At 40.8% G+C, this 26,899-nt stretch overlaps 2 protein-coding genes and 1 pseudogene across 9 annotated transcripts in view; 1 reads left to right on the top strand and 2 right to left on the bottom strand.

Moving 5' to 3' along the window:
- The window catches only part of Simc1 (SUMO interacting motifs containing 1), a 62,883-nt gene extending 53,407 nt beyond the window's left edge, over positions 1 to 9,476 (top strand). The window contains exons 8-11 of one of the 2 annotated variants that reach the window (XR_002387309.2): positions 3,776 to 3,932; positions 4,105 to 4,189; positions 6,456 to 6,566; positions 8,641 to 8,822. Coding sequence is in view for 1 of the 2 variants with exons in the window: in XM_004836347.4 (XP_004836404.1) it covers positions 3,776 to 3,932; positions 4,105 to 4,189; positions 8,641 to 8,891 (493 nt within the window). In the remaining variant the exon portion in view is untranslated. Of the gene's footprint in view, positions 1 to 3,775; positions 3,933 to 4,104; positions 4,190 to 6,455; positions 6,567 to 8,640 lie in introns of both variants that reach the window. The other variant, XM_004836347.4, reaches the window with a different exon arrangement.
- An 82-nt stretch (positions 9,477 to 9,558) lies between these two features.
- Kiaa1191 (KIAA1191 ortholog) lies at positions 9,559 to 26,601 on the bottom strand. Of its 7 annotated transcripts, none has more exons than XM_087194823.1 (9): positions 26,392 to 26,599; positions 25,457 to 25,564; positions 25,140 to 25,194; positions 21,941 to 22,119; positions 18,621 to 18,747; positions 16,215 to 16,339; positions 11,523 to 11,629; positions 11,195 to 11,337; positions 9,559 to 11,090 (listed from the first exon to the last, which is right to left on the bottom strand). In XM_087194823.1, the coding sequence occupies exons 3-9, from the start codon at positions 25,165 to 25,167 to the stop codon at positions 10,882 to 10,884; spliced, it is 918 nt and encodes a 305-aa protein (XP_087050949.1). In that variant the 5' UTR covers positions 25,168 to 25,194; positions 25,457 to 25,564; positions 26,392 to 26,599; the 3' UTR covers positions 9,559 to 10,881. The 7 variants fall into 7 exon arrangements, with proteins under 7 accessions (XP_087050949.1, XP_004836399.1, XP_004836400.1 ...); XM_004836342.3 differs by having other exon boundaries at positions 25,140 to 25,226; positions 26,392 to 26,598; XM_004836343.3 differs by lacking the exon at positions 25,457 to 25,564 and having other exon boundaries at positions 25,140 to 25,226; positions 26,392 to 26,601.
- On the bottom strand, positions 11,636 to 16,205 carry LOC101714918 (lupus La protein-like; annotated as a pseudogene).
- Positions 26,602 to 26,899: the final 298 nt, after the last annotated feature.

Below are 26,899 nucleotides of genomic sequence, written 5' to 3'. Positions count from 1 at the left end.
TTTTTGTATAGTTACAACTTTTAAACTTTATGTTAAAGTTTCATACATAAAAGAAGAAAGAAACAAGAAATCAACAAGGAAGTTCAGGGAGTGCTTAAAATGAATAACAACAGAAATAAATGAACTATTTTAAATTACTAAAATGGAAAGGGAGTGATGAGCCCAAGTGACTTGTTAAAAGCTTAATTTTGCTGGGGATTTAGCTCAGTGGTTCTGCCGCCTGCCTCACAAGCACAAGGTCCAGAGTTCGATCCCTGGTACCGAAAAAGAAAGCTTAATTTTTAGGGGCTGGGGATTTAGCTCAGTGGTGCCGCCACCTGCCTCACAAGTGGTCCTAAATTCAATTCCCATTACTGAAAAAAAAAAGCTTAATTTTTAAATAATTATGGATTTACAAGAAGTTGCAGAAACTATTAGAAAGAGATATTGGTATCCTTTACCCTGTTTTTCCCCCTGTGATTGCATCTCCTGTAACTATAATACAGTATCATAAACAGGATATTAACATTTATACAATCCAATACTTTATTCAAATTCCATCCATCATACATGCACTCTGTTGATGTATAGCTCTGTGCAGTTTTATTATGTGTAGATTTATGTTACCACTGCTGTCAAGACACAGCTGTTCCATCAGCACAGGGATCTCTCCTGCTTCCCTTTTATAGCCACAACTACCCATCCTCCCAACTCCTGATAGCCACCAATCTATTCTCCCATCTTTGTCCACGTAATATAAAACACAATATTTGGACTAAATGCATTCATGCTAAAGACAAACTGGACTATAAATAAATATTGAACTCAAGTTTCTAGGTTTCTAGAACTAATAGCTAGGATTAAACAAATACAATATTGTAGATAATGAGAACTATGTTTCTTACTGTGAGAGACTAGGGCTACACATAAGAAAAGGGGAAAGAATAGAAGGAGCCCTGTAGTGCTAGATTAGAATTGGAGGTATCAATATAATCTTATGGTTTCTAATAAGGGGGATAAACATAAGAATAGAAATAAATGTGTGAAAGGTGTGCTTATTATTTATATAACATATATATATATGTATGTATGTGTATTCATATGTTTTCCTACCTTAGTGCACTCAGCATAGAAGTCTTACGCTGTAGTTTCAGTGGTCTATCTCATACCTAGATCTTTGTTTCTAGAACGCAAACTTTTTTTTTTTTTTTTTTAGTACCAAGGATCGAACTCAGGTCCTTGCACTTGCGCATCAGGCGGCAAAACCACTGAGCTAAATCCCCGGCCCCCTAGATCATTGTTTCTAAATACCAGTTTACACTAAAAAGAACTGAAGTTCCTTGAGGAATGACTGATTGCAGTACAGAAGAAGGGAAAGTGCAATATAAGCCTGAAACATCCTGTGTCAGAAAGTAAGGAGTATTCAAAGAATGTTCAGAATATGTCTAAAGACACATGAGTCGGCTTAAAGATGCTTCCACTCACCAAATCTGGGATAATTTGAACCTCAAAATGATATTAACAGTGAAGAATTTAATCTGTCAAATAAAAGGAATCCATTTGTTCCAATACTGACAGGAAGAAAAGAAAAGGGACCTAAAAATATAAATGATGAGTTAAGAAAAAAAGTGGTTTTTGGCAACTATCATGATAATTTAGATATAAATGGATACTAAAATGGTGAAAGTTTATAGGTAACAAGATATTTTCATAGTCTCACCTTATATCCTGATGAGATACTCAAGGGAAATAAAAGTACAGTAGAGACTCTGCCTTAAAAAAGTGATAAAAGTTAATAGCAACAGTAGAGGCACTGTGTGCCTCTTGATATGATACACTGAGAATAACAAAACATCTTTATTCCAAAAATGTATAGCCTTGATCTATTTGTAGGAAAATATCTGGTAAATCTCAAATGAGAGACATTCTATGAAAAAAATGACCTGTGCATTCAAAAATGTCAGTATTATGAAAACAGCAACATTAAAGAATTGTTCTCTCATCACATAGCCAGGTGTGGTGGCGCATGGCTATAATCCCAGCACTTAGTAGTTGGAGGCATAAGGATCACTAGTTCAAGGCCAGCCTGGAGTACATAGCATGACCCTATCTTAAATACCCAGTCTTTAATAAATTAATAAAACATAACTAAATGCAGTGCATGATCTGGGATTTTCTTTTGCAGGGAATAACATTAGGGCAAAAAGAACAATTTAAGGTTTGTGGTTCATATATTAGCATGTGTATGTTAATTTCCTGACTTTTGTTTTCATTTTTTTGTTGTTTTTTTTTTGGTACTGGGGATCGAACTTGGACCTTGCATGTGCAACACAGGCAGCGGAACCACTGAGCTAAATCCCCGGCCCCAGTTTTCCATTATTTTTTATGGGAAAAATAATGTTTAGTTCTTGAACTTTTCAGTGTTCAAACACAAATTTGGAATAAATTGAGTTCAACAACTGAGGTATCACTGTATATGCAAAATTAAATAGCAACTCTCTCTCTCTCTCTCTCTCTCTCTCTCTCTCTCTATATATATATATATATATATATGCACACAAACATATTGCTGCCTCATTTCTGAAACAAATTCTATGCATCTCAGCTGTCTAGAACTCCAGTCTTTGTTTATTCTTCCCAGCAAGTCCGTTGCTTTTTGTTTATGAGCCACATTTTCCTCTGCCTTAGTTACAAAGTATCCTCAGCAAACAATCTGGCTTAAATGTGGGGTCCACGGCCTTTGCTTCCCATCTATCAAGAGAAACAGTTCTCTGTAGATGTTGTCCAACACCTGAAATTTGTTTCGTGTATTTAGTCTAGTTTTATGGTTTTTATATAAAAGTAAGCCCATACCATGTACTGTTTTTAGGCCAGATCTAGATACTGGCCTTTCTTTGTAGGAATAAGAATTTTGAACTTGAGTAAGTATATGTAATTTTTAATGTTGAATTTGAGTGAGTATAGATAATTCTACTTCCAGTTCTTACTGTATTCAATACCTTGAGATTACTTCCTTGTCCTGTGTAGGTCTCTGAGTTTACCAAATGTGGACTATAAAGCCAGGACAAATGCAGGCTCTAGCCTAAAATTTGAAGAAATGATACAGTTTGAATAAAGTTATTAAATAGAAAAATTCTCTTGTGAGAGTAATAAAACAAATACAGAGTAGAAATTACACTTTAAAAGAATTTGAGCCAGACATGGTACACACCTGTAATCCCAGCACCTGGGAGGCTGAGGCAGGAGGATTGACCACAAGTTGGCACTCATGCCATAGGTTTGCCACCATTGCCATAGACCATGTCATCAGTGATTGCCCTCCAGTCGCTAGCCAGATGTGTTCTCTTCTGGGTATTGTTGGAGCACCGTTAGCACTTCACATATCTGCACACGTGGCCTGTTGTCTCTAAGTTCCCATTATATACCTCTTGCCCCTATTCAATTAGACTGGTGCCTTCTTTTATTTATCTTACTTTCCTTCTTCAGTAGTTGATGTGTTACAAACATTCAGAAATATTTATTCTCATGATTAATTCTCATAGTATGATGTAATTCTTTTTATTGTGTCCTAAACTTGTCTTTTTCAAATGTCAAAGATTTTTCCCTCATCCCAGTAATTGTTAATTCATAAACAAATCCATTTCTGTCCTGTACATAGGCATTATGATTCCGTAGGCCTCTACTGTATACCTTCTTTTAACTATCTTGTTGGGACAGATGTTAAGACAATTCATGGTGAATTGTGGTATGTGTTCTTTGAAATGTGATTGTGATGGTTAACTCGCTCTTCACACAGGGAGATGTTCTTTACAACCATGGAAAGCCACCTACTGCGCTGCAAGGTGTTAGAAATCATATTCCTCCACAGCTGCGAGACGCCCACCCGCCTGCCCCTGTGTCTGGCCCAGGCTCTCTATTTCCTGAATAATTCCACCTCACTACTCAAGTGCCAGGTACATTATTTCCTGCTCCAATTCTAAGCCTAGAACACCTTTTCCCCAATCCTGCCCATGAGATTTTTAGCTTAAAACACAACTGCTTGAGCATTATGTAAAAATGACTTGAAAATTGTGTGAAAATTTTAACTGAGGAAGTTATTATCAGTTACTGTTACTGTCTCTGCAGTCTGATAAAACCCAGTGGCAGACTTGGGATGAGCTGGTGGAGCATCTGCAGTTTCTGTTGTCCAGTTATCAACATGTTTTAAGAGGTAAGATGCACTTGTTCACAAATAGATGGTGTGGGGGGCCGGGAATTTAGCTCAGTGGTTCCACCACCTGCCTCACAAGCACAAGGTCCTGAGTTCAATCTCTGGTACCAAAAAAAAAAACAAATAGATGGTGTGGGAGGTCTCACAGTGGGCATTATTAAGAATAATAATTACTCAGGGGATTCTAATTTGTTCACTTAAGTAAAGCACTGTTCCTTGGTTGTACTATAAAGGATGGCATAGCTACAATCACTGCTATGAAAAATAAAAATTGCGTATCTTTATTATGTCTGATAATACAGTGGTTCTCCTCCTTATCAGGTTGTAGAGATAAATAAAAGTCATCATGCCAAGTGTGGTGGTACACACATGTAATCCCAGCACTCGGGAGGCTGAGACGGGATCACTGTGAATTCAAGGCTAGCCTGAACTACATAGTGAGTTCAGGGCCAGCCTGGAATATATAGCAAGACGCTGTCTCTAAAAAACATGAATAAAAATAAATAAAAGTCATCATAATATGAGCTAATGAATGACCTGATTAACCCTGGCATTTGATGCTGACCTCTCACTGCAACATATTTGTTGAGTTGATTGTAAACATCTGTCAGTTCAATGCAAATACAATACGAAGCAAATCAGTCTTGTACATCTTGCAAAATATGTGAGATATCCTAAAGTCTGTAAAAGTAGCTCTTCAGAGATCCTCAAATCACAGGTGAAGCCAGCGACCAGAAAGCATCTGAGAGTTAGAGCAGGTAGCCTTGGAGGCAAATGTTGACAAGGATAATCATGTATCACTTCTTTGAATAAAAATTATTTTAGTAGCCAAGCATTATTGAGGGCCTTGGGAAAACTGAAGAACTGGTGAGATACTAATTACAAAAGGAAAAATAGTACCTTAACACAGGAGAAAACTGGCATTTTCCTTGGATGTACTGGAGAAGGACATACCATCATATAGTGTTCTTGCCAAAAATTCATGACCTGGATCTAATCAGAAGGAAGCCAGGCAAACTCAGATTGGTGGCCCTTTACAAAATAACTGACCATACTGTTCCAGATTAAAAAGAAACTAAACCATATGAATACTAAATGTAATACACAATCCTAGGCTGGATCCTTAACTAGGAAAAAAATAAGTTATAAAGTATGTTACTGGAGAGCTAGGGGGAGTGGGCCAAAGTGATAAAGCAGGCACTGGGCCCTGCGGTCAAATCCCCAGTATCTCACACACAAAAAAGATACATTATTGGGACAATTGGCAAGATTTACAGACATTAGATAATAGTAAAGTTTATTTTTGATAATTACACTGGATTATGATAATAAAATGTCCTGGGTCTTATGAAGTCCATACTGAAGTATTGAACATAGCGTCTGCAAATTATTCTCAAATATTAGGAAAAATGTGTACATGTAAATATACTTGCCCATGATTGTGATGCAGTTGACTTTAACTCAGTAATGGCACATGAAGGTAAAAGAACACTTAGATCCCCTGAGGCTTGAAACTGAGAAAGCTGTTGTGGAGACATGTTTTTTCTGTTGGTTTTGTTGTTTTTGTTGTTGTTTTTGGTACTGGGGATTGAACTCGGTCCTTGCACTTGCGAGGCAGGCCGAGGAACCACTAAGCCAAATCTCCAGCCCGAGACATGTTTTTTAAGGAAAGGACTGAATTAAAGACAGTCTGATTTTAAATCCCAGCTCTACCCCTTCCTCTGGTTGGGGAGCCTGAGGCAGTTTAGAATAAGTTGGCATGTCATATTTCTGCTTAAAAGACTTCAGTTTAAACTTCTTAAGGATAAGGATATTCTCCTACAAACCATTCACTGTCCATCATCACACCCAAGAAAATGACTCCTGATAGAATATCATCTAATATTGTCCAGTAATGTCCTATACAGTTGATCGGTTTTGTTTTGAGCCAGGTTCTAGCCAAGTATTAAGCATTACACTTACAGTGATGCTTTGACTTCTTCCTTTTTTTTTTTTTGAGACAGGTTGCCCCAAGGCCAGGGTGGCCTTGAACTTGGAGCAATCTTCTCACCTCAGCCTGAGTGCTGGGATTATACGCATGCACAACCAACACCTAGCATTTTACTTGTCTTTCATAATAGACATTTTTTAAGAGTCCCAGCCAATAATTTTGTAGACTGTCCCATTGTTGGAATTGTGTGATTATTTCCTCATGATCAAAACTCATGTTAAAGTTTATTGGCAAAATTACCAAATAGATGATGATATATCCTTCCTGTAATTCCAGCACTCTGGGAGGATGAGGCAGGAAGACTCCAAATTCGAGCCTAGACTGGACAACTTAGAGACTTAGTGAAACCCACTATAAAAAAACAAAGCCATTGTCTTTTGGAGTAAGGTAGGGTCTATAAGACTTCTCCATTATTTTCCCTTTATTAGTAAGTAATTCAGTGGGTGAAACTTTGAGGCTGTGACTGTCCCATTCAACTTTTCACCTGATGGCTGTAGCATCCATTTGGGTTTTACTTCAATCAAATAGTACGTTGAAAAGTGGCAGTATTCTAGTTTCTTAACGTCATTCTGCAGTTAACTGGACTTCTTGTGAGGGGAAAAAAAAAAAGGACCCCTACATACCTGTAATTTTTTTTTTTAACAATATACTCAGGACTTTAAAGAAAAATCCAGTGTGTTAAAATAATTCATTTCTGGCATTTTTTTCTAATCACACTAACAGGAGAATTGGCTCCTGTGTACTTTTAACAGATCCCCATCAATTACGGGGCTTTAGATTTTGTTTTTGCAGTGTTAGGGATTGAACCCAGGGCCTTCAGACTGAGCTACTTCCCAGCCCTTTTTTTATTTTTTCAGAGGGTCTCAGTCTGAATTGCCCGGGCTAGGCTCAGACTTGCAGTCTTCCTGCCTCAGCCTCCTGGAGTGCTGGGATCAGTTTTAAATGTTCCCTTTCTCACAAAAGATGTTCCAGGTTCAGCCTGTAATTACCTTGCCTTGGTCCTATAGTTAGCTTTTTCTCAAAAAAATCTGATTTTAGTGGAAAGCTGAGTGTGTATGAAAGCCAAGAGCTGAATTAGTGCCTGGAAAGTGCTGATTGCTACTGGAATGTCTCTGCTTCTAGGCCTTCTGACAACAGGGCTACTAAGTTATATCATTTTACTTTTTTATATAATACACATTCATACTGACACCTCAGTCTCTACTCAATACTGTTCCGGAATCGCGAAAGAATGCACAGAGACACAGAAGTTGGGTAAAATAAAAAGTTTACTCACAAGCAGGCAGGACTGCCAGAAACTGGTATGGTCAGAGTCCACGCCCTGTGTTCTTTGTCCATCACCTTTTATACTTTTGTCAGTCATTATCTCATCCCTAGTGGTCTTTGTTAAGTAAATAAAGGTCCAATTCCTGTTTAATGGCTAGACACAGGTGGTTTCTGTCACTGATTACAGTCCTAAACACATGACAGTTAAGGCACATACATCACAAGTGTGTTCAAGGATTTCCACTTTGTTCTTCAGAGCTAAGATGTTACCTATAGTGGAGCTATAGATCAAAGGAGCTGTATAACCTTCACTTTAAACACCAGAAGCAATGGGCTAAGGCAAGCTTTTAAAGGGATACACTACCTATTTTGCTTTCACAACTACTTTAATAGCTAATCTACTAAACTTACTTTAAAACTTTTCCCTATCAATACCACAGGATTCCTCCTCTCTTCCTATTCCATACCTGAATCTCCCTTCTCTCATGAGAACTCTTGCTCCCAATATGAATTATTTATTTATTTGATCTATCATATATACACACAAGTTTCAGAGCCAGGCATGGTGGCACACACCTGTAATGGCAGCACTGTGTGAGGCTAAAGCAGGAAAATCACAAGTTCAAGCCCAGCCTGAGCAACTTAGTGACTTAGTAAGACCCCATCTCAACAAATAAAAAGGGCTGGGGATGTAGCTCAGTGCAAAGGCCCTGGATTCAATCCCTAGTACCAGGGGCTGAAGTGGGAGAAAAGTTTCAGAATAATACAATAAAAAAGTACCACCACAAACTTAGTTCAATATTTCTTTCCATTTCTCTTCATACTTAGAAATGTACCTAAAGTTATTCAAAACTCACCTAAATTTTTTCAAGTAGCATATTAATTTGAAATAGTTTATTTTATTGTTTAAATCAAAAGGGAAAAAAACTAAAAGAATATAATTTTTTTTTTCCGGTACCAGGGATCGAACTCAGGACCTTGCACAAGAATACAGTTTTTTAATATATTAAAACTTATTAAATGTCCAAATAACACAGGCCTTTTTGGAAATGGGGCTACCACAGGAACTCACATGCCTGTGACTTGTCTCCCAGTAGGTAGGCAATAGGCCTTTACCTTGTAAAGTTGGACTTTACCTTCATAAATTGTAAAAGTAAAAAGCATTCCAGTTTAACTGACTTCTTCCCTCTTGCAGAGCACCTACGCAGTTCAGTGATCGATCGAAAAGATTTGATCATCAAAAAGATTAAGCCCAAGCCCCAGCAAGGAGATGACATCACAGTGATGGACGTGGAGAAGCACATCGAGGCCTTCCGTAACCGCCTGATCCAGATGCTAGGGGAGCCTCTGGTCCCCCAGCTCCAAAATAAAGTGCACTTGTTGAAGCTCCTGCTCTTCTACGCTGCAGATCTGAACCCTGACGCAGAGCCATCATCAAAGCACTAGAACAGCCCATGAGGGTCTCCTAAGCACTGAGCACCAAGAATACCTCCTTAAACTGTTTCCATCTACTTAGAATGTCTCAAAGTATGAACAGTAGTTAAAATCTTACAGGACCAAACCTATCTTATTTATCTGTAGGTTATAATAACTAAGTTTTCAGTGTATATCTTTTTTTTAATAATCCTATTCTAGCCTGTTCTCAAATATGGCTTAAATATATAAGGTGTATATATATTTTTAATAAATTATTTATCTACACAATTTTTGAAACAGGTAATAGTATATGCACTATATATTTTAACATTTCCATTCAAGATATGAGAGAATCTTCTGCTGGACAAACTACATCACTGTATGTCACTCAAAGCACTGACAGCCTGTTTCTGGAAAGATGCTGTTGTTCCCTAATAGAACACAGACATCATATAGTAGACTTTTTATATTACCTATAAATATGACTTTGTGGCCAGTCTATTGGTATCTAATGTAACAAAGGGGGATAGTGCATAGAAACAAAAGGATAGCATGTGTTATAAAACATTTGATGTTAAAAATGATATAATAAAAAGCCAACAGTTTTTCAAAATATCAACTTTACCATGCTTAGGTTCTGACTGGGGATAAGCAGAATGGCTATTCAAAACAGGACAAAAAGACAGATAACCACATATGAGAAAGTAGTAAGGATTTTTATTGTCAAAACAAGAAAAAGACAAATAAATTAATTGTGACAATTTTAGACTCCAGGGCATCTCTATGGAAGATCAGTTCCTATGTAAACAAAATGCTACCTAAAACAAAAAACAGCACAGGTTGAGGATTTAGCTCAGTGGCGCCATGCCTGCCTCACAAGTGCAAGGTCCTGAGTTCGATCCCCAGTACAGCAAAAAGAAAAGCAGTATCTGAGACTGTTCACCACAATGAACGTGTACATAGTGAGAAATAAAAAAGCAGTTTCTCTTTCCTTTCTTCAGTAAGGTATGTGTCACATAAAGGTATGAGCCTCATTTTAGTGAGAAATTCTTCCATTACAGAAAAATTTTGAATTCTTGGACCAATCTCACCCCACAAAATTTCAGGCCCTGATCTGGCCAAAAATCAAAACATGACTCATTTTATATGAACCTAAAGTCTATAACTGTACTAACCATCTTTACATTAAAAAAAATTTAATATAAATATCTAGGGGTTAGGGGTAAGCTCAGTGGTATTGTGCCTGTCTAGCATGTGTGAGGCCCCAGGTTCATTCCTAGCACTGCCCCCAGGAAAAAAACCTATACATATGTAATCAGTATGAAATCAGGAGACTGAATTTTCTCTTAGTTTTCAACCAAATTGGACTTTAAACTAATCTCACTTTAAAGTGCAAGACAGGATAAGCAACACTGTTCTATCATAAGAGGGAAGTATCTCTCCTGTGGCAGTGGCCCAGGAAGTACCAAGAGGCATGAAGGAATGGCTGCAGGACAAAATAATCCGTTAGGCTGACTAAAAAGTAAGGTGACTCCAAGTGACATCCCTCCCTGGACTGCCTGCTAACTGTACCCAGATCTCAAATGTATCTTAGGTCCCAAATGATGAGCTGGAGCACAGCACCAGCACGGTCAATGGGCCAAAGTTAGTGCCCAAACAAGTTAGTGGGCACCTCTACACCATGATTTGTCAATGTTCATGTTGATCATGATAAAACAAATATCAGTTTTGCACTAGCATAAACATTATTTACCTAGTAAGCAGTGATTGAAGTTCTTGTCTAGGGTATATGATACAAAAATAGGTTGCAAGGTCCCCCAAAATTACTGCTCAGATTTTTTTAGTCCAAAGCAGTACAAAATGGTTTCTTCCACACAAGTACAAGCTTTACACTGTTTCTCAAAAATTAACTATCTCCAGTGGTAGCCTCCATTTAAGAGGTTTAAAAATATACCATTCCTATGTGAGAGCCAAGGGAAGTGGGACACAAGAAACCCTCTACCCTGGGACAGAAAACACTCTAGAACCCAGTAGGTGTGAGAACATTTAAGTCACGTGGTTTGAGATTATGGGTCCGCAGTGGTGGTTTCTTCGTTTCTATCACTGGGATGTCCATCTTGGGTGGCTTGAAGGTTGCTGGATCTTCAGCCATTCGGGTGGCTTGGGCACGGATAAGCTCCATGGGAGAGGGCTTCTGGGCTCCTTTGTAGGCCTGGACAGCAAAACCTCCTACAGAAATAAATCAGAGAGCAAATGATTGCATAGGTGGCACTCAGTGTACAACATGGTAAAAGTCTGCCTCGCTGCTTTCTTCTTTAGAGAAGCTGTCTTACCAGAATCAGACTTCTGGAGGGGTCTTGATCCAAAGACATTCCATTTATCTAATGAGGTTCTATCCTTATCCCCACTTCCAGGATCCATGGTGCTAGGATTTGGGCCCGTTAAAGCTGTGGAGGAACCAGTCATGAACCAGCCTCTGGAAGAGAGAATAAAACATAACCTAATATATCTTCTTCTTGCACCTCTAGAAGTGTCTCATTTCTAGAACTTGAACTGTGAACTGGGCCTCTGCTCTGAAAACTCAGCTTAAATGATACATCATCCGAGCACCAGCTTTCCTGAGGCACAATGAGGCTCAGAAGGGTCTGGGGAAGGGCTCACCTGGACTTCTGCTTCGGGGAAGAATGAGGGGTGCTGCTTGGACTGGACTGGGCTGATGCAGGCTGCTTCTCTTCTTTTGTTGTCTCTCCACTCTGCAGCTTTAGTTTCTGTTCAGATGGGTGAAAAGAAAGACTTAGCAAAATGACAGCAAACCCATAACAAACTACAAAGCAGCTAGGTCTGGGCACAAACATTTGGCTCACATTCTAACTTAGGACAAGAAAAAATATTCAGAGGTAGAATGATTTTAGACTATATAACTCATATTCCTTTGTGCCATATTCAATGAAATTCCATCTTTTTAAACAATTACACACAGTCTATAACATCTCAAAACCTCTATACTAAAAGCTGTGCACTAGAGCTTTTAAAATGAAGTAACTTTTTCACAGGCACCCAGTCAGTAAGTAGAACTCAAGATGCAGGCCTTCTTGGCCTTTTAAACAGGACCTTGCACTCTCCTCTCCCTACAACTCCTACCATGTACCAGGTGCCATTCACAAACTCTCAAAGCCAAGACTCAGGCTTGCTCTTCCTCTTTAGCTAAATGCTTCTTCCATGGAACCTGCCCCATTCTTCCTCTTCTCTCCCATAAGCAACCAGTCTCAGTGTCATTAGCATTGTAAGTAAATATATCTACAACAGACTAGCGGTTCCACTAGTAAACTACTTCTCAGTTCTAGGTCAAAGTTCTAGTGTCCCTATCCATGGGAGTGCATGGTATGCATGTGCTTACCCCAAGCTACATTCTCACTCAGCAGATCAGTGTGTGAGTTGACAACTTTACAAGATGGGGCTAGTAACATCTATCATTTCAGTCATCCTCACATTCTACCCCTGTGACCAGGATGCAGAATGTGGGTGGGCCAACCAAAGTCAATCTTATTATTATAGACAGCTAAGTTACATAGAGATATTGTAGGGAGTCAGACAGGGCGAGGCCCTCAAGAGAGTCCATACAAAAGATGAAAACACAACAGTGGCCAAAGGCACATCTGTGGGAGGCCAGACCTCAAGAAAGATGGAATGACCAGGCCTACATGCCTCCCCAGGGGATAAGTGGTAACGCTTGGTCCAATAAAGTCTAGACAGACATCAGTCACCCCCAGTGGGCAACCAAGACCCCCAGACCCATCCTTTCCTAAAAAAGTTCTTTGTTCTTTCCCTGTACACTTGCTACATGACCTGCTTCCCCACTGGATCAGTATTACCTAAGCGGCTATACTTGTAATCTTATTGGTTGGTCACAGTTTTGACCCACATTGTACCCACCTCGTGATTTTGCTCTATAAAACTTCCTCTGTGAAATGGGGTCTGTGGTAACCCATTTTCAGGTCCCCTCCTGTCTCAGGAGCTCTATCTCTCTCTCAATAAATATTTCCTACTCTTAATATAGTATATATTTTGTTATTTTATACTAATACACTCTCATATTACAAAGGCAATTTACTGGAAGAATCTTCGTTTTGATATTTGAGTCATGTGAACACAAACAGAACTATACATTTTTTAAAAATGTGTGTGGATAACAACAACAAAAAGACAAATTAAAACAACAACAAAATAATTGTCCTTTTTTTAATTCTTTTTTTTTTTTGGTACCGGGGATCAAACTCAGGTCCTTGAGCTTGCGCAGCAGGCAGCGAAACCACTGAGCTAAATCCCTAGCCCTAATTGTCCTTTTTTACAGGTGGACATTGAAGTGGACCTAATTCAGTTATCTTTTTAAAATCCTCCAAAGACAAAAGGCAGCTTAAAATCTAAGACGAATTAAAAAAAAAAATGGTTACTAAACTACTGGTCTCTGGCACCGTTTTCTGTTTTCTGTTGTTTTGATGCAGGTTCTTCTTTGTCTGTTTCTTCTCTTGCTCTTTTCACTGGTCCAGCTGCACCATTTTCATCACATTCTTCATCACTATGAAATTTTGTTTTCTTGCACTGAAACTGTCCTTTTCCTTTAGCAGATCCAGGCTGGGCAGCTTTATTTCCTTTTCCTTTACCTTTAAATCTGCAACCTTTTGATTTCCATTTGTTTAGGGATTCTTGTTGATCTTCTATGATTTTTTTCAAAGCTTCTTTCTCCACCCCTCCTTCCAGTACTTCCCAAGTCACTTCTTTGTTCCTTAATTGTAGGCTACCATTGTTTGCATCTTTGGCTTTATCCAGTGCTTCCTTGGCTTTTTCTTTAAATAGAATTACTCCCTCTTTTGCTTCCCTGACAAAGTCTATCCATTTTATTTCCCCATGATTTGAGAAAAGAACATGCAAATCTTCTCTACAGGTCTGATCATCTAAGTCACCTGAGAACTTCAGCAAGCAGCCAATCTTTTCTTCTAGAGATTTCATTTCAGCATCTTCTGCTAACTTCTTTTTTTCTTCTTGCTCTGTTTAGCTATTAATTTAGCTTCCACTTTATTTTGCTTTCTTTCTTCATTTTTCTTTGCAAAATAATCTTCCTTAAAAAGTACTAGCAAGTCTGTGTCTATACTTCTGGCCCAGAGTTTCTACAAACTTCTTGGCAGATTCATTGCTAACAAACACAGCAAATATTGATCCCTTAAATCCTTTGTGTAATGTTCTTCTCATCTGGATATTTAGTACTTGGCCTTTATCTTCTAGCCATTCTTTGATATCATCGAGGGTTATATCCGTTGGGAAGCCTTTAATATAAACAGATCTGTTTTTTACATCATTTTTATACTCATCAGTCACTTCAGGGAGGGGTTTGTTTGGAGATTTTCTGATTTTAGTTTTATCTTCACTGATTTCCATGAGTTCTGCTTTAGATTTGCTCAATGCTTCAACTATTACATTAAAAAGTCTATTGTTAGGCAATTGAGCTTGTTGAATTTTATCATTATTTCCAAGGGTACCCAGCCTTCATCCAATTTGATCTGTTCCTTTAAAAATTTCTCCTGTGGCAGGGCCGGGGTTTTAGCTCAGTGGTTTTGCCGCCTGCTGGGCAAGGGCAAGGACCCAAGTTCGATCCCCGGTACCAAAAAAAAAATTTGTCCCATGGCAAACTGAAGTCTCCAAAATAATACTCAATTTGATGACAGATTTTGGCCTCCAGAGCACCTAGTTTTTCATCACCACCATTTTCAGCCATTGTGGCTAATCTTTAAGGCCATGGTCCCGCATGTGCACCACAGGTTCACTGACAACAACAACGACCTAACCACTCCTCAACGCTGCCGGCTTAACTAATATTTCCTACTCTTAACCTTCACTGTACCTCAGAATTCATTCTTCAATTTTAGGAAACACCAACTCATTGTACCCAACATCTCACAGGTTGGGAGGTATATTTATCACCCCTATATCACTAACCCTGTATGAGAGGAATTCCTCAAATGGAATTCTGACACCTGCCTGGAAGGTAGTCAAGTATCAAACACTGACAGTGCCCCGCTCTGGAAGCACCCGTCTTGTCTGAGAGCTTACACTGGCCACCAGCCCAACACTAATTCCCCCATAGCAGTGGCTTTTAAACTTGGCTTATAAAAGAACCATCCAGAATGCCAACACAGTGCAACTAGTCCACAACATCTCATAGCGCTAACCACAGGCAACCAGATCCACATTATTCCCCCTTCCACATACACTGGACACCATGATCTTTTCCTGCTTTTTGTGTTCTCCACTCTGCCCAACGGCCCTCTTCACACCCTACTGAGAACTTCTAAAATAGAGCTTGCAACATGACTGGACTATGACCCACCCTTGCTCACAGAAGGCAGTTGGACTTTCTTAGCTCTATGTTTGCCCTTTCACAACTTGATTCTGCCTTCCCTTTCAAAAGAATCTGAGCCTCTTTTGGACAGAGACTCTAAGACTACTTTGGAATAAGAAGGAAAGAAAACAACAGGAAAGAGGACATCAGGAGACTTTCTGAGTTCAGGTACTGTGACTAGCTAAATATACAACCTTGGGCCTCATTCTCTTCATTTACAAAGTAAAGACTAGTGATTAAGAGAATGCGGATACTTCATAAATCATGAAGTGCCATTCTATATAAACCAGGATTCTAAAAGACAGTCATTTGATCAGTGGTGCCACCATCTGCCTTGCAAGCACAAGGTCCTGAGTTTGATCCCCAGTACCAAAAAAAAAGACAGTCATTTGAAATTATTTTATGTCATAATCTTTACTAAAATTATTCTTTATCCCTATTTTAGAAATAAAAAAGCAAAACCATTCCAGTTCTACAATGAATTTTAACTTCTTAAAAATTAAATACACACACACACAAAAAAAATTAAATACAGAGCATGATGTTGCTTTACAACTGAAATGTTAACTCTCTTGAAACTGCCCAATTTTCTCTTCCTCTCTCAAAGTCGGTCACTATGGCACAAAATATAATCCACATCTCCTTTATGGTTCACAGAGTACTCACACATATCACATAGGTGAGCTGATACAGTCATTCAATCCTTCTAACCAAAAGTAAGTAAAACAGGCACCTTCACTTTATAGGTAAGTAAGCAAAAACTGTGAGGCTGAGGCTCCGGATCCTCCAGCCAGGAGTGCCAGCAGAGGTAGGACTCACCCAGGTCTAAAGCCCCTTGTCCAGTTCTCTCTCCACCACTATCCACAGCTGCCACCCAGCTAAGGTGGTGACTTTGAAATCAGTCATATCTCAAGCCACGAAAGAGGGTTTGGCTTAAAGTTCCTACAAAACAAGCTTACATGGAGTGCTTCTGCCACACGAAGGTACTTGGTCTCCTCGGTGGTAAGGCCCTTGTGCGGTGTGTAGCCAGCATCTCTCAGCCCTGCCTGTTGCTCGAAACGCTGAATGCTCTCCTGGGTCTGTTCTGGAAAGAGAGGAGACAAGAGTCATGCCCATCTGCTAACCCATCAGAAACCAGCAAGAGAGCACAACAGATCACAGAGGAGGGCTCCCCCAGACCCGAACCAAAGCACTAATGCTGAACCTCACACAAAGGTTCCCTGGCCAGAAGGGCCAGGGCCTTCCCTAGCACCAAGCTAAAGAGCAGGTTATTCCTAAGCAGAGAGCTGAAGAACCTCCTTACCTTCCTCTTACTTGCATACTGTGACATCTTTATATTGAGAAATGCGACACGGAGAAATCAACTGATATCCAAAGGATTCTCCAAATACAAAGTGTCCTAAGAGCTACCAACCACTCTCATCAGCCACCCAAAAACATTTGCCAAAGGGAAATAAGTCACATTCAGGCCAGCTGGTTCCAAGGTATCGACTAAATTCAATCCACAGACAACCTGCCTTGAACTGATACCAAGTTTCTTATGTATGAGGTGGTCTGTCATAACACCTGGCCCAGAAGACATTCAACATTCCTTCAGTCTGACTCAATTATTTCATAAGTCTGTTACACTGGGGAATGAATGATGGCTGAATTTTTGCTTATGTAATACACCTCTACACATAAGAATGTGGCAGCTGTGGATCAAGTGTCTAAACACCAGCTGTACTTTACGATTTAGTCTTCTTCTTCTAAAGAAGCATCAGAAATAGAAGCAATGAAACATACACACACAAAAGCATAAAGATGTTTTCCAACTGGGCATGGTGACATATGCCTGGAGTCTAAGCACTTAGAAGGCTGAGGCGGGAGGCTTCCAAGTTCCAGGCCACCCTGGGCTACATTGCCAGTTCAAGCCCAACTTGGACTATATAGCAAGGTTCTGTCTCAAAAAAAAGTTTCCAGTCTTATCAGGTAATCACCTGAAAATCTAAAAAATAGAACTGTAATGAATTATGGTACACCAACACCAGGACTTTAAATGCCGCTTTTTTTTTTTATTTAAGACTATAGCAAAATCAAAACTTCATGGCATTATTAACTTTAAAAAAAATAGAATGGTATGTCTACTATATCTGCAATTATGCCAAATAAGTATCTGAGTGATAGTGGTATACTGGAGTGTTATCATCTATCCTGTTGGTAAAGTGCATTTTCAATAAAGTTGCACTGTGCTAAAAAAAAAAAAAAAAAAAAAAGAACAAAGGCTAAGCTTTCTAAAACATTCTCAAGCTTGCAAAATACAAGTAGTAGTTGCTGATTCAAATGGTGCACTTATGTGTGAAGAACAGAAAACCAAAGTAAGAGTTTGGACTTTTGGTTCTTGGACAAACTCTCCAAAGATTGCCCAAGACAAACTGATACATTCCTGGAGAAACAAGGGCTTGACTTCAAAATCAGCCAACCATGGAGAATCTCTAGGTACCTTAGCCCTAGTACTGACATTACTGCTGACAAGCAGAGCTGTGTATCTAATAATTGTTAACTTCCTACAGCAATTAGAATGGTCCTCCAGAATGAAGAAGTTCGGTTAATTAGTTATAGTTTTTTTTTTAAATGCAAGCTCTCATATGCCAGGCACGAATCAAATTTTTGGTTTGTTTCTTTTTGAGACAGGGTCTTGCTATGTAGTTTAGGCTGGTCTTGAACTCTATAGCCCAGGCTGGCCTCAAACTCACAGAGATCTTCCTACCTCACCCTCTCAAATATGCTGGGATTACAAGCATGCGCCACCATACCCAGCAATCACACACTCCTAACATGTTCACAATGGGGCCATAATTCATATGACCCACCCGTGGTATATGCAAGACTGTCCCATCAGGTGGTACAAGCTGCCCAATGTGACAGTCAGGCATGTACCACTGGTGGTTATAACCAGTGCGAACATGTTAAAGCTAAAACAACTTGCACCAAACCTGGCCCTCTTTCTGGTGGACAACTTTGCAGGGCAAAAGGGAAATGCTCCAGCATGTTGCTTTCTCCAGCAGAGCTGGAGTCAACTACTCAACTCCTCCTCAACCCGCCAGCTAGATCCCCCACTTTACAAAGGGAAGAACAGTCTGTATAATTAAGTAATTTGCCCAAGACCACACTGATCAATATGGGAAATGATATTGTACCAACAAAACAGCAGGAATGCATTTAAATTAACTAAGATGCTTAATGTTTGGCAAATCTTCCACCTAAATGGGGCTTCACTGACACAGGTACCGCTATGTTTGCAAACCTTCTGCAGCTGAGTTGTGGACATACTCAACTCTCCTCCACCCCTACTTCACTCTTCCCTGACAATGAAAGGTGCTTACTTGTGATCAGGGAACTCATGATGACATGGGTAGCTTTAGCCTTCACCACCGGGACCTTGTCCATACTGTCAGTGGCCGTTGCCAGGGTCACGGCAGTGGGGGATACACTGGCCTCTCCTTCCTCCGCCTGTGCAAGAGAGGTAAGGCAGCACTTGAACAGGGCAGGGGTGCCACACACCTAAACTTGCTCTTTTGGGAAAGAAGTTCCTGCAATATATTTAATCTGATAAGTGAAGAAATATTTAAAGGGGACAGTGGTCATCTCCTCCCAGTTAGGCAGGTATTATATCAACCACAGTAACAAGATACAGATATTATGGCAATGCTTGGATTCATAAAAGGAAAGCCAGAATTTGAAGCTCTGAGATTCACTACCTTCCTAAGCTATATCTCTCCAATATATTCTAGTTCTATGGCTGTAAGAATCCAGAAGAAACACCTATTACAAAGCATTGACCACACAATACCAGGTAGTAAGCCTGACTGTGCTTGATCAGAGTCCTCACTAGATGGTTCTCAAACTTTGCAGAGCATCAGAATCACATGGGGCACTTAAAGTCGCTACTGGTTCCACCCAGAGTTTCTGATTGAGTGGGTCTGGACTGGGGCTCATGAATCATTGTGACTAGGGATGAGGATGGAGCTCAGTACCACAGCACTTGCCTACCATGCACAGGCCCTGGGTCTCATCTTCACTGCGTGCGCACATACACGTGCACACTATCAATCTACGTACATACAACAAATTCCCAGGTAATCTTGATGCTTCTGGTGCCAAAACTTCGCTTCGTGGACCACTGCTGTAAAAGTCAGAGCAATGGTCTTATAAAACAAAAATCTAAATAGCTCCTAATCCTCTATGTGCAAGACCTGAAGCCTCCACTTGATTTAAACACTTAGACACTTGATATCATGGTGAGACCTAGCAGGGACGAGGCAACCTTGGTTTATTCTCTTTGCTTCTCCAAAGGAACTGAGAAGAAAGTAAAGGGGTCAAAAAGTAAAGATGAAGAAAGTACTGAAATGGATGTCTCTATCACAAAATAGGATCCATGCTTTTCAGTTATGACCTTTTCCAAGCAAAACTTGAACCTTGTTACTTTACTTGGAATAAACTTGGATCCCTAATAGGAGGATAGTTAGGGTTGATGAAAGAAAGCACATATTCAGTCTGCCTGGGCTCTCCTTTGAGAGTAGTTGTTCCAAATTCCCAGCTGTTCCAGCTGAGGCAACCAAACTCTGCCTTGTGCAGTAGCTGCAGCCTTCACATGCAGAAGTGTGCCACCCTCACAGGCAACGAGTTCTGCTCTAGTCCCTTGAGTGAATCCACTGTTTCAACATCACATGCAGGCTAACAGGGTCCTTTTCTCCTAGTTTTTCCACTTCTTTTTACACAGAACGTTTTCTCCTGAATGACCCACTGGGTTGGATTCCTGTAGACAAATGACTGACAGAAGTTTTCCCCAGAGTTGTAAAGGATGCTTTCTTAGAAACAGGCTCCTTGTTCTGACAGCATAATGGGAAGACAAAAATAACTCATTGAAAAGAAAGGCATCAACTTGGCTGTACTAAGTGAACATTAGGTTGAGAGCCAGTAGCTAACACCTAATTCATGCCAAGCCTTTAACACCTTCACGATGGGGCCATAAATTGTGTGTGTTGCTGCTAGGCAGCTTAAACCACCACTAGTACATAGAGGACTGTCCCATTGGGCAGCTTTCTATTAATTTTATTAGTAAAAAGACCAATAAAAGTAATTAGATTGTTTGTACCACCAGTGGTTCAAGCTGGCAGAAATGTGTTAAATCTTCTATTTAAACCCCACAACACCTCTAACAGAAAATATTCTTATTTCCCAGATGGAAACACTGTGGTGCAGTGCACTCTTGGGATTCACACTAGGTCTGTTTAAGCAGACCTACTGTATACTTCCTGTCAGGCCCCAAACTATCGCACAACTCAGTCTGGTGACACCATAGCTGCAGGATAAAGGGTCTTAACTGAGCATGTGTCAGACCTCGTATATTCAGGTAAAAGCAGAACCTTTCTTGGACACTTGGTGGTTGGAGTGAGATGTGAGAAGCACAGACTTCAGCAGCGCAACTGCAACCATGTGTGAGCCTACACGACAAACCGCACAAAGTGGATGACAACAGATCAAGTTGTGTTGGAAGGAGCCCAGGCCAGAGGCAGCAATTGGAGGGTGGCAATGACAAAGGCACCCAAGGCAGAGGACAGCACAAAGGAAAGCATGGCATGTGTTCAGGACAGAGCCAATTCAGTCCCTCTCACAAAAGAAACTTTTTTTTAAATCTACTTTTTTAATTTTTAAAATCTACTGGTTCCTGAATACTGTCCCTAAACACTGCAGAGAATACATAGGGTGAGCATCCCAAATTCCCAACTGCTCCAAAATATCAAACTCTGACCACCAACATGATGCCATAAGAGGAAAGTTCCACACCATGAAACTTTTTTGTTTGTTTTTGTTTTGTTTATTCTATGTACAAAACTATTAATATTGTAGAAAGCCACCTTTAGGATATATGGATATGTAATGAATATCCAAATGAATTTCATGTTTAGACTTGAGTCTCATCCCCAGGATAACTCATTGATATAGGCAAATATTCCAAAATGCAAAAAGAAATCTAAAACACTGCTTGTCCCAAGCATTTTGGATAAGGGATACTCAACCTGCACAAATCTTATACACGGCCTGTGCCCCAAGAAGCCAATGGAGGGTGAGAAAATAATGGAGGGATTATGATGGGAACCACCATACAGTGGAGAGACCAAAGGGAAAGGAGACAGACTTATCAGGAGAATGGAGATGTCAGAAAAATTTTACAGAAGAGATGTTTGAGCAAAGAAAGGATACTATTTTTCAGGAAAATTGAGAAGAAGAGAGGGAGAGAGAACAGGATCAGAATGATAAACATTTATGCAAAATGTGAAGCATAAATTACCCTATTAAGTCCATGAAACCCTAGGTAACTTGCATGGTTAGATCACTGGGAGGGGAAGCTGGGGAGAGGCAAACAGGACCCGGACATGCAGACTTGGATCATATTCCAGAGCTTTGATTTTCAATGAGGGAAGAGGGGTAGAAAAAACATCTGGGGCAGAAGACACAATCATTCTAGCTTTGAATTTAGAAAAAAACGAGGAAAACAACTGTAGCTGAGGCTCAGAAAAAACACACAGGGAGTAGATGCTGCCCAATTCTATAGGTACAGGGAGCCACTGAAGGCTTCTGGGGCAGAGGGCGGAGAACAAAGGGGTTGTATTTGCCAGAAGTAGTCAGTAGGGTCAGGTACCTTGGCGAGGTGCTGGTACTTGCGCTCTGGAATCACTGGTTTCCAGGGGATGCTGCCCATGTCCGCTGGAGGAGGAGTCATGGGCGCAGGGTTCTCCAGGGCATCATCATAGCTGAATGCCCGGCGGCACATCCCGATGGGGAGGGACATCTTGCCTAGAGGCCCACTGGGCCCAAGAGCTAAGAACAGAGACACCTGTCAAGATGGATTTAGCAACTGGACATACTAGTAGCTTTAAGTTAATCTGTAGAAAGAAAACCTCTGAAACCAGCTATTCCTTGTTCCTGAACAGCTAATCATTCAAGGAAAAGAATTCTGCTAACTTCTTCCTCTATTATTGCTACTCTGAATTCTCTACTTTAACGCAGTCAGAGTCCTAATCCATCTTTTTTTTTTTGGTACCGGGAATCGAACTTGGGACCTTGTACTTGGCAAGGCAGGCGGCAGAACCACTGAGCTAAATCCCTGATCCCCTAATCCATTCTTATAGATTAAAGAACTTGCCTGAGCAAGGTTGCACAACTTCAAAGAAGTATGGAATCAAAATTTCAACTTAACTGCTTTCAGTTTGTGTTCACTATGCCACAAAGACCCCCTCCCTACAATGCTAAGGCTCTCAAGATTACTTAAGACTGAGGTTACAAAATGACAGAGGGTATGAAGGGTTTTTTGGTTTGGGGTTTGGTTTTTGGGGGGAGGGTATTGATTTTCTGAGACAGGGTTTCACTATGTAGTTCATAATGGCCTTGAACTCACTATGTAGCCCAGGCTGGCCTCAAACTTGCAGCAATCCCCATGCCTCAGCCTTCAAAGTGCTGGTATTACAGGTGTGCACCACCATGCCTGGCAAGAATATGAAGTTCTTGTCCTCAATTTACAGATGAAGAAACTAAACCCTAGTGGGGAAGTGATTCACCCAAATTCCTACAGAAAATGGCTAGCTGAGCCTCACAAGGCCTGACTACAAATTCTCTGCCTTCCCTATCTCAAAGATAACAGTACTAAAAGAAATAGTTTAGGCTTGGGATTTAACTCAGTGGCACTGTGCCAGCCTGGTAAGTGCAAGGTCCTGAGTTCGATTCCTAGTATGAAAGAGAGAGAAGGGGAGGGGGGGAGAAGACAGAAAGAGAGAAAGAAAGACAAAAGAGAGAGAAAGAAAGAAAGAAAGTTTAAGTAATATGTTGTCTGGCATTATCTCCAGTGTTTTGTATGATTTAAGCAGCAGAGACTTCCATCATAGAAATGCTAACAAAACAATACCAGCTGATCCTCCCATTTCTGTCCACTGGAACTAACTGCCTGAGTGTCCTGCTGTGACGCAGGCACCCCACTTCAAGGGCTCTTGTGCAGCTGTGCTAGCCAAGGGAACAAGGTTCATTCTGTTTAACTTGCTAACCCTTCCATATCAGGACTAATATCCAGGATCTGCCTTCAAGGTGACATTTTGTTGTTGTTAAAATTACATAATCATGCTGAGATCTCAACCTGCCTGGCAGTGAGTCCAAAACCACGAAAGCTAACAGCAAGGGGATCAAGCAGATACCATCTGATGACTACTAATATTAATAATAATAATTACTAATAGGACTACTAGTTGCCAGGGGCTGCAAGAAGGGGCAATGAGGTGTGACTGCACATGGGTACAAGGTTTTCTTTGTGGGGCAATAAAAATGTTCTGCAATTATAACAGTGTTGATGATTGCACAACCTTATAAATATACTAAAAAACTTTTAAACTGTTTTGTGTTTTGTGCTACTAGAAATTGAACCCAGCACCTTCCCCAGCCCTTGCTTTGGTATGTTTTTATTTTGAGACAGGGGCTCACTAAGTTGCCCAGGCTAGGCTAGAACTTGAAATCCTCCTGCCTTAGCCTCTCAGAGTGCTGAGGTTATAGGCGTGCACCACCATGCCTAACCAAACTATTCACTTTAAATGGGTGAATTTTAAAGTATGTGTAGTATATCTCAATTAAAACAGGCAGGGCCGGGGATTTAGGTCAGTGGTTTCACCGCCTGCTGCACAAGCACAAGGACCCGAGTTCGATCCCCAGTACCAAAAAAAAAAAAACACAGGCAAATAATAATTACAGTACTAGGCACTTATATCCCTCATCTAATCTTCACTATCTATGTGAATATTCTTCCTATTTTCCAGCTCAGGAAACTGAGGCATAGATGTATCACAGCAAGCGTGGGGAAGACCTAAACCAGGGGTTAACACTCCACACTCAACATTACAAAACATTAACCAATAGTGCAACAGTATTGCTCAGTATGGTCACAGGGAGTTTATGATAACTGCAGCAACAGTGAAAGACAACTAACATGCAAGCTGATGATATTAGACACTAGAGATGGATCCATGTTGGGGACATGTATTAATCCACCTAATTTGGGAGCAATTTCAAAAACATCATTAAGATTTCTCTTAATAGCCTTCCTAAAAATTTATTTCTTAGAAAATATATTCCTACAGAGACCAAAAATTTTTCTTCACAGTAAATGCCTATTTAGTACCAACTTTTAATTCACATTTTCAAAAATCCGCTGTTTAGTCTTCATAATAAACCTGAGATAGGCACTGCCATCTATACTTCACTGAGAATCCAAAATTGAAAGATTCAGAAGTAAAAATCACCTTCCCTTCTGAAACAACAATCTAAGAAGAAATTCCATAATCAAGAAATTATTGCTATGCACACTCAGGACTTGTTAACAGGAACCACAACTCATTCTGAATTTTTATTTGATAGAAAGTAACACATGTGTCATACCCTTAAGTGAAAGTCCTTTTCTTACCCCCATACTGGGGATCAATTCCAAGGGCACTCTATCACTGACTAGAATCCCAGCCTTTTAATTTTAAGACAAGGTCTCACTAAACTGCCAATTCAAGTGGCCAGGTGTGGTAGCACAAGCTTATAATTCCAGCACTTGGGAGGCTCAGGCAGGAAGATCACCATGAGTTTGAGGCCATCCTAGGCTAGTGAGCTCAAGGCCAGCCTGGGCTAACACCAAGACCCTGTCTCAAAAAAGCAAGTATAATAACAGTAATAATAATAAACCAATGATATCTATCTATTAGATCTAAATTCTCAGTGGCAGAAACCCATTAATATATGGTTTAGGCAGAATTATTTCTGTCTACTTTAAAACATTATGGGCAATACATGACTTAACCAAAAAGAATTAAGTTTACCAGGCACTTCTGGTTGTCTTGAAGCCATTGAAACACTGGGATCCAGGTGCTTTTTCTATAAAGAATTCGGAGATGAGTCCCTGTCACCTGACAAAAATAACAAAGTGCATTTTCTCTTGGTGAAAGCAAAGATCATTTCAATGTTATTCTTTTAACAGGCACACAGATGTACAGCTTCCTAACAAAGTTGAAACACACACACACACACACACATATATACAAGAGCCAATATCCAAGGAACATGTCGATGGGGTGAGGAAGTCAAAGGTCTCACCACAACCATGGCTGAAACACTAGGTGAAAAAACATCACCTTACCACAGTGAAATGATGTCACGACTATGCTGACAGACAGATGTTAATGAGGAACACTGTCCAGCTGCTGCAAATTAGTAAAGCTTTTCAGGAAGAGTCCATCCAGAGGTTCTAATGACAACAAACAACCAGCATTGGTACAGACCTTTCAAGTCTTTTAACCCTTGCAGCCACACTGCAAAGCAGGCCTCATTTATACCAAATTTCTGTTCAAGCTCATAGACATCTGGCCTCTCTGCAAGGCAGGTAGTTTCCCCATTTTAAAGGGGAGTTAAAATAAAAACCTGAGAAAGGTACTTGCTTTTAAATTTACTACTGTCCCCTTCTAATCGGATAGAGCTCAGAGAATAAACCAATCAGTTCTTCACTAAAGAGCATCGCAAAAAACAAACTTCAGCCATCCTCCCCGGCCAGGGAGCATTCCCCACCCAGAAACATTCTTCCCCTTTCGCCACAGGCCCTCTCCCGTCCAGAGCAACAGCCCTCACACTTCTTCACACAAAGCCACCAGGATCTGAAAGGGCTTGTCTGACCCCTCTGCCCATCACACCCCTGGAGGATAATACTAAAGAGATTAGAGCCAGGCCCTGGCCCACGGCCGACGTTCCCCGAGAAAAAGACAAGGCCGGGGCTTGAAAATTAAGGGTTAACAGTGGGGTGGGGCGTGGGGGTGCCGGGCTGGGAGAGTCAGAGAAAGCAAAGCGGAAAAGCCCAGCGCCAGGGCTCCCGAGGCTCATCAGAGAGAAGCCCCATTAGTCACCTCGGCCAGCGGGGCGAGACACAAGGGCCCAGTAGAGTTTTGAGCTGGGGTAAGGGCAGGGGGGAAAAGCACGGAAGGGCCCCAAGCCCAGGTCTAGATGGAGGCGCCGGAAGCGCCCCTACAGCTGGACAGAAAGCTTAGCACCAAGGAGGACCCCCCCAACCCGCCATCTGGTCACCTGTTCTCCCGCTGCCGCCAAGAAGCCTGCGGCCCAAACTCCAACACTAAAGAGGCTCCGACGACCCACATCTCCCGAGAGGTTGTGGCACAGTCCAGACTGAAGCCATTGTGAAAGAGGCGGCAACACTCACAGCCGACACCAAGATCTGCCGAGCACTAGCTACCTGCCGGCCTACAGCCTTGGTGATAAAGCCTCCGAGACCCCGGCACTTAGCGCGAGACTTGACCAGGGAGCCACCCGGTGCATGCTGGGAATTGTAGTCCACAGTCCAGCGGCTCAAAGGGGCCGTGCAGTGCAAAAGCCACACAGCTGGAAGAGCAAAATCCATCAGTTCCCAAAAGAAAAACCACCTTTTACCATCACTTCCTAAGTGCCTGCTCTTTGTCTGAGTCTGACACGGGCTAAAGATAGAGATGGCATAGTAAAGACCCCTCAAATTCTAGTGCAAGACTGTGTCGGGAGCCACTCTACATAATTTTGGGGAAAAAATATTTCATAATTAACG

The sequence above is a fragment of the Heterocephalus glaber genome, unplaced genomic scaffold (genome assembly GCF_053883595.1).
Source record: "Heterocephalus glaber isolate CG9 unplaced genomic scaffold, H.glaber_assembly_v1.0 deba00001606, whole genome shotgun sequence".
Taxonomy (NCBI): Eukaryota; Metazoa; Chordata; class Mammalia; order Rodentia; family Bathyergidae; genus Heterocephalus; species Heterocephalus glaber.
Note: the sequence above shows the minus strand (reverse complement) of the source record. Positions and strands in the feature narration are given on the sequence as shown.

Coding starts and splice junctions, on each gene's coding strand:
- Kiaa1191 (XM_004836343.3), bottom strand. CDS start 25,167: ATGGCTTCAAGACAACCAGAAGTGCCTG. Junction 18,748..21,940: donor AGTACCAGCACCTCGCCAAG/GTACCTGACCCT, acceptor TCTCTTGCACAG/GCGGAGGAAGGAGAGGCCAG. Junction 11,338..11,522: donor TCCCCGAAGCAGAAGTCCAG/GTGAGCCCTTCC, acceptor TCTCTCTTCCAG/AGGCTGGTTCATGACTGGTT.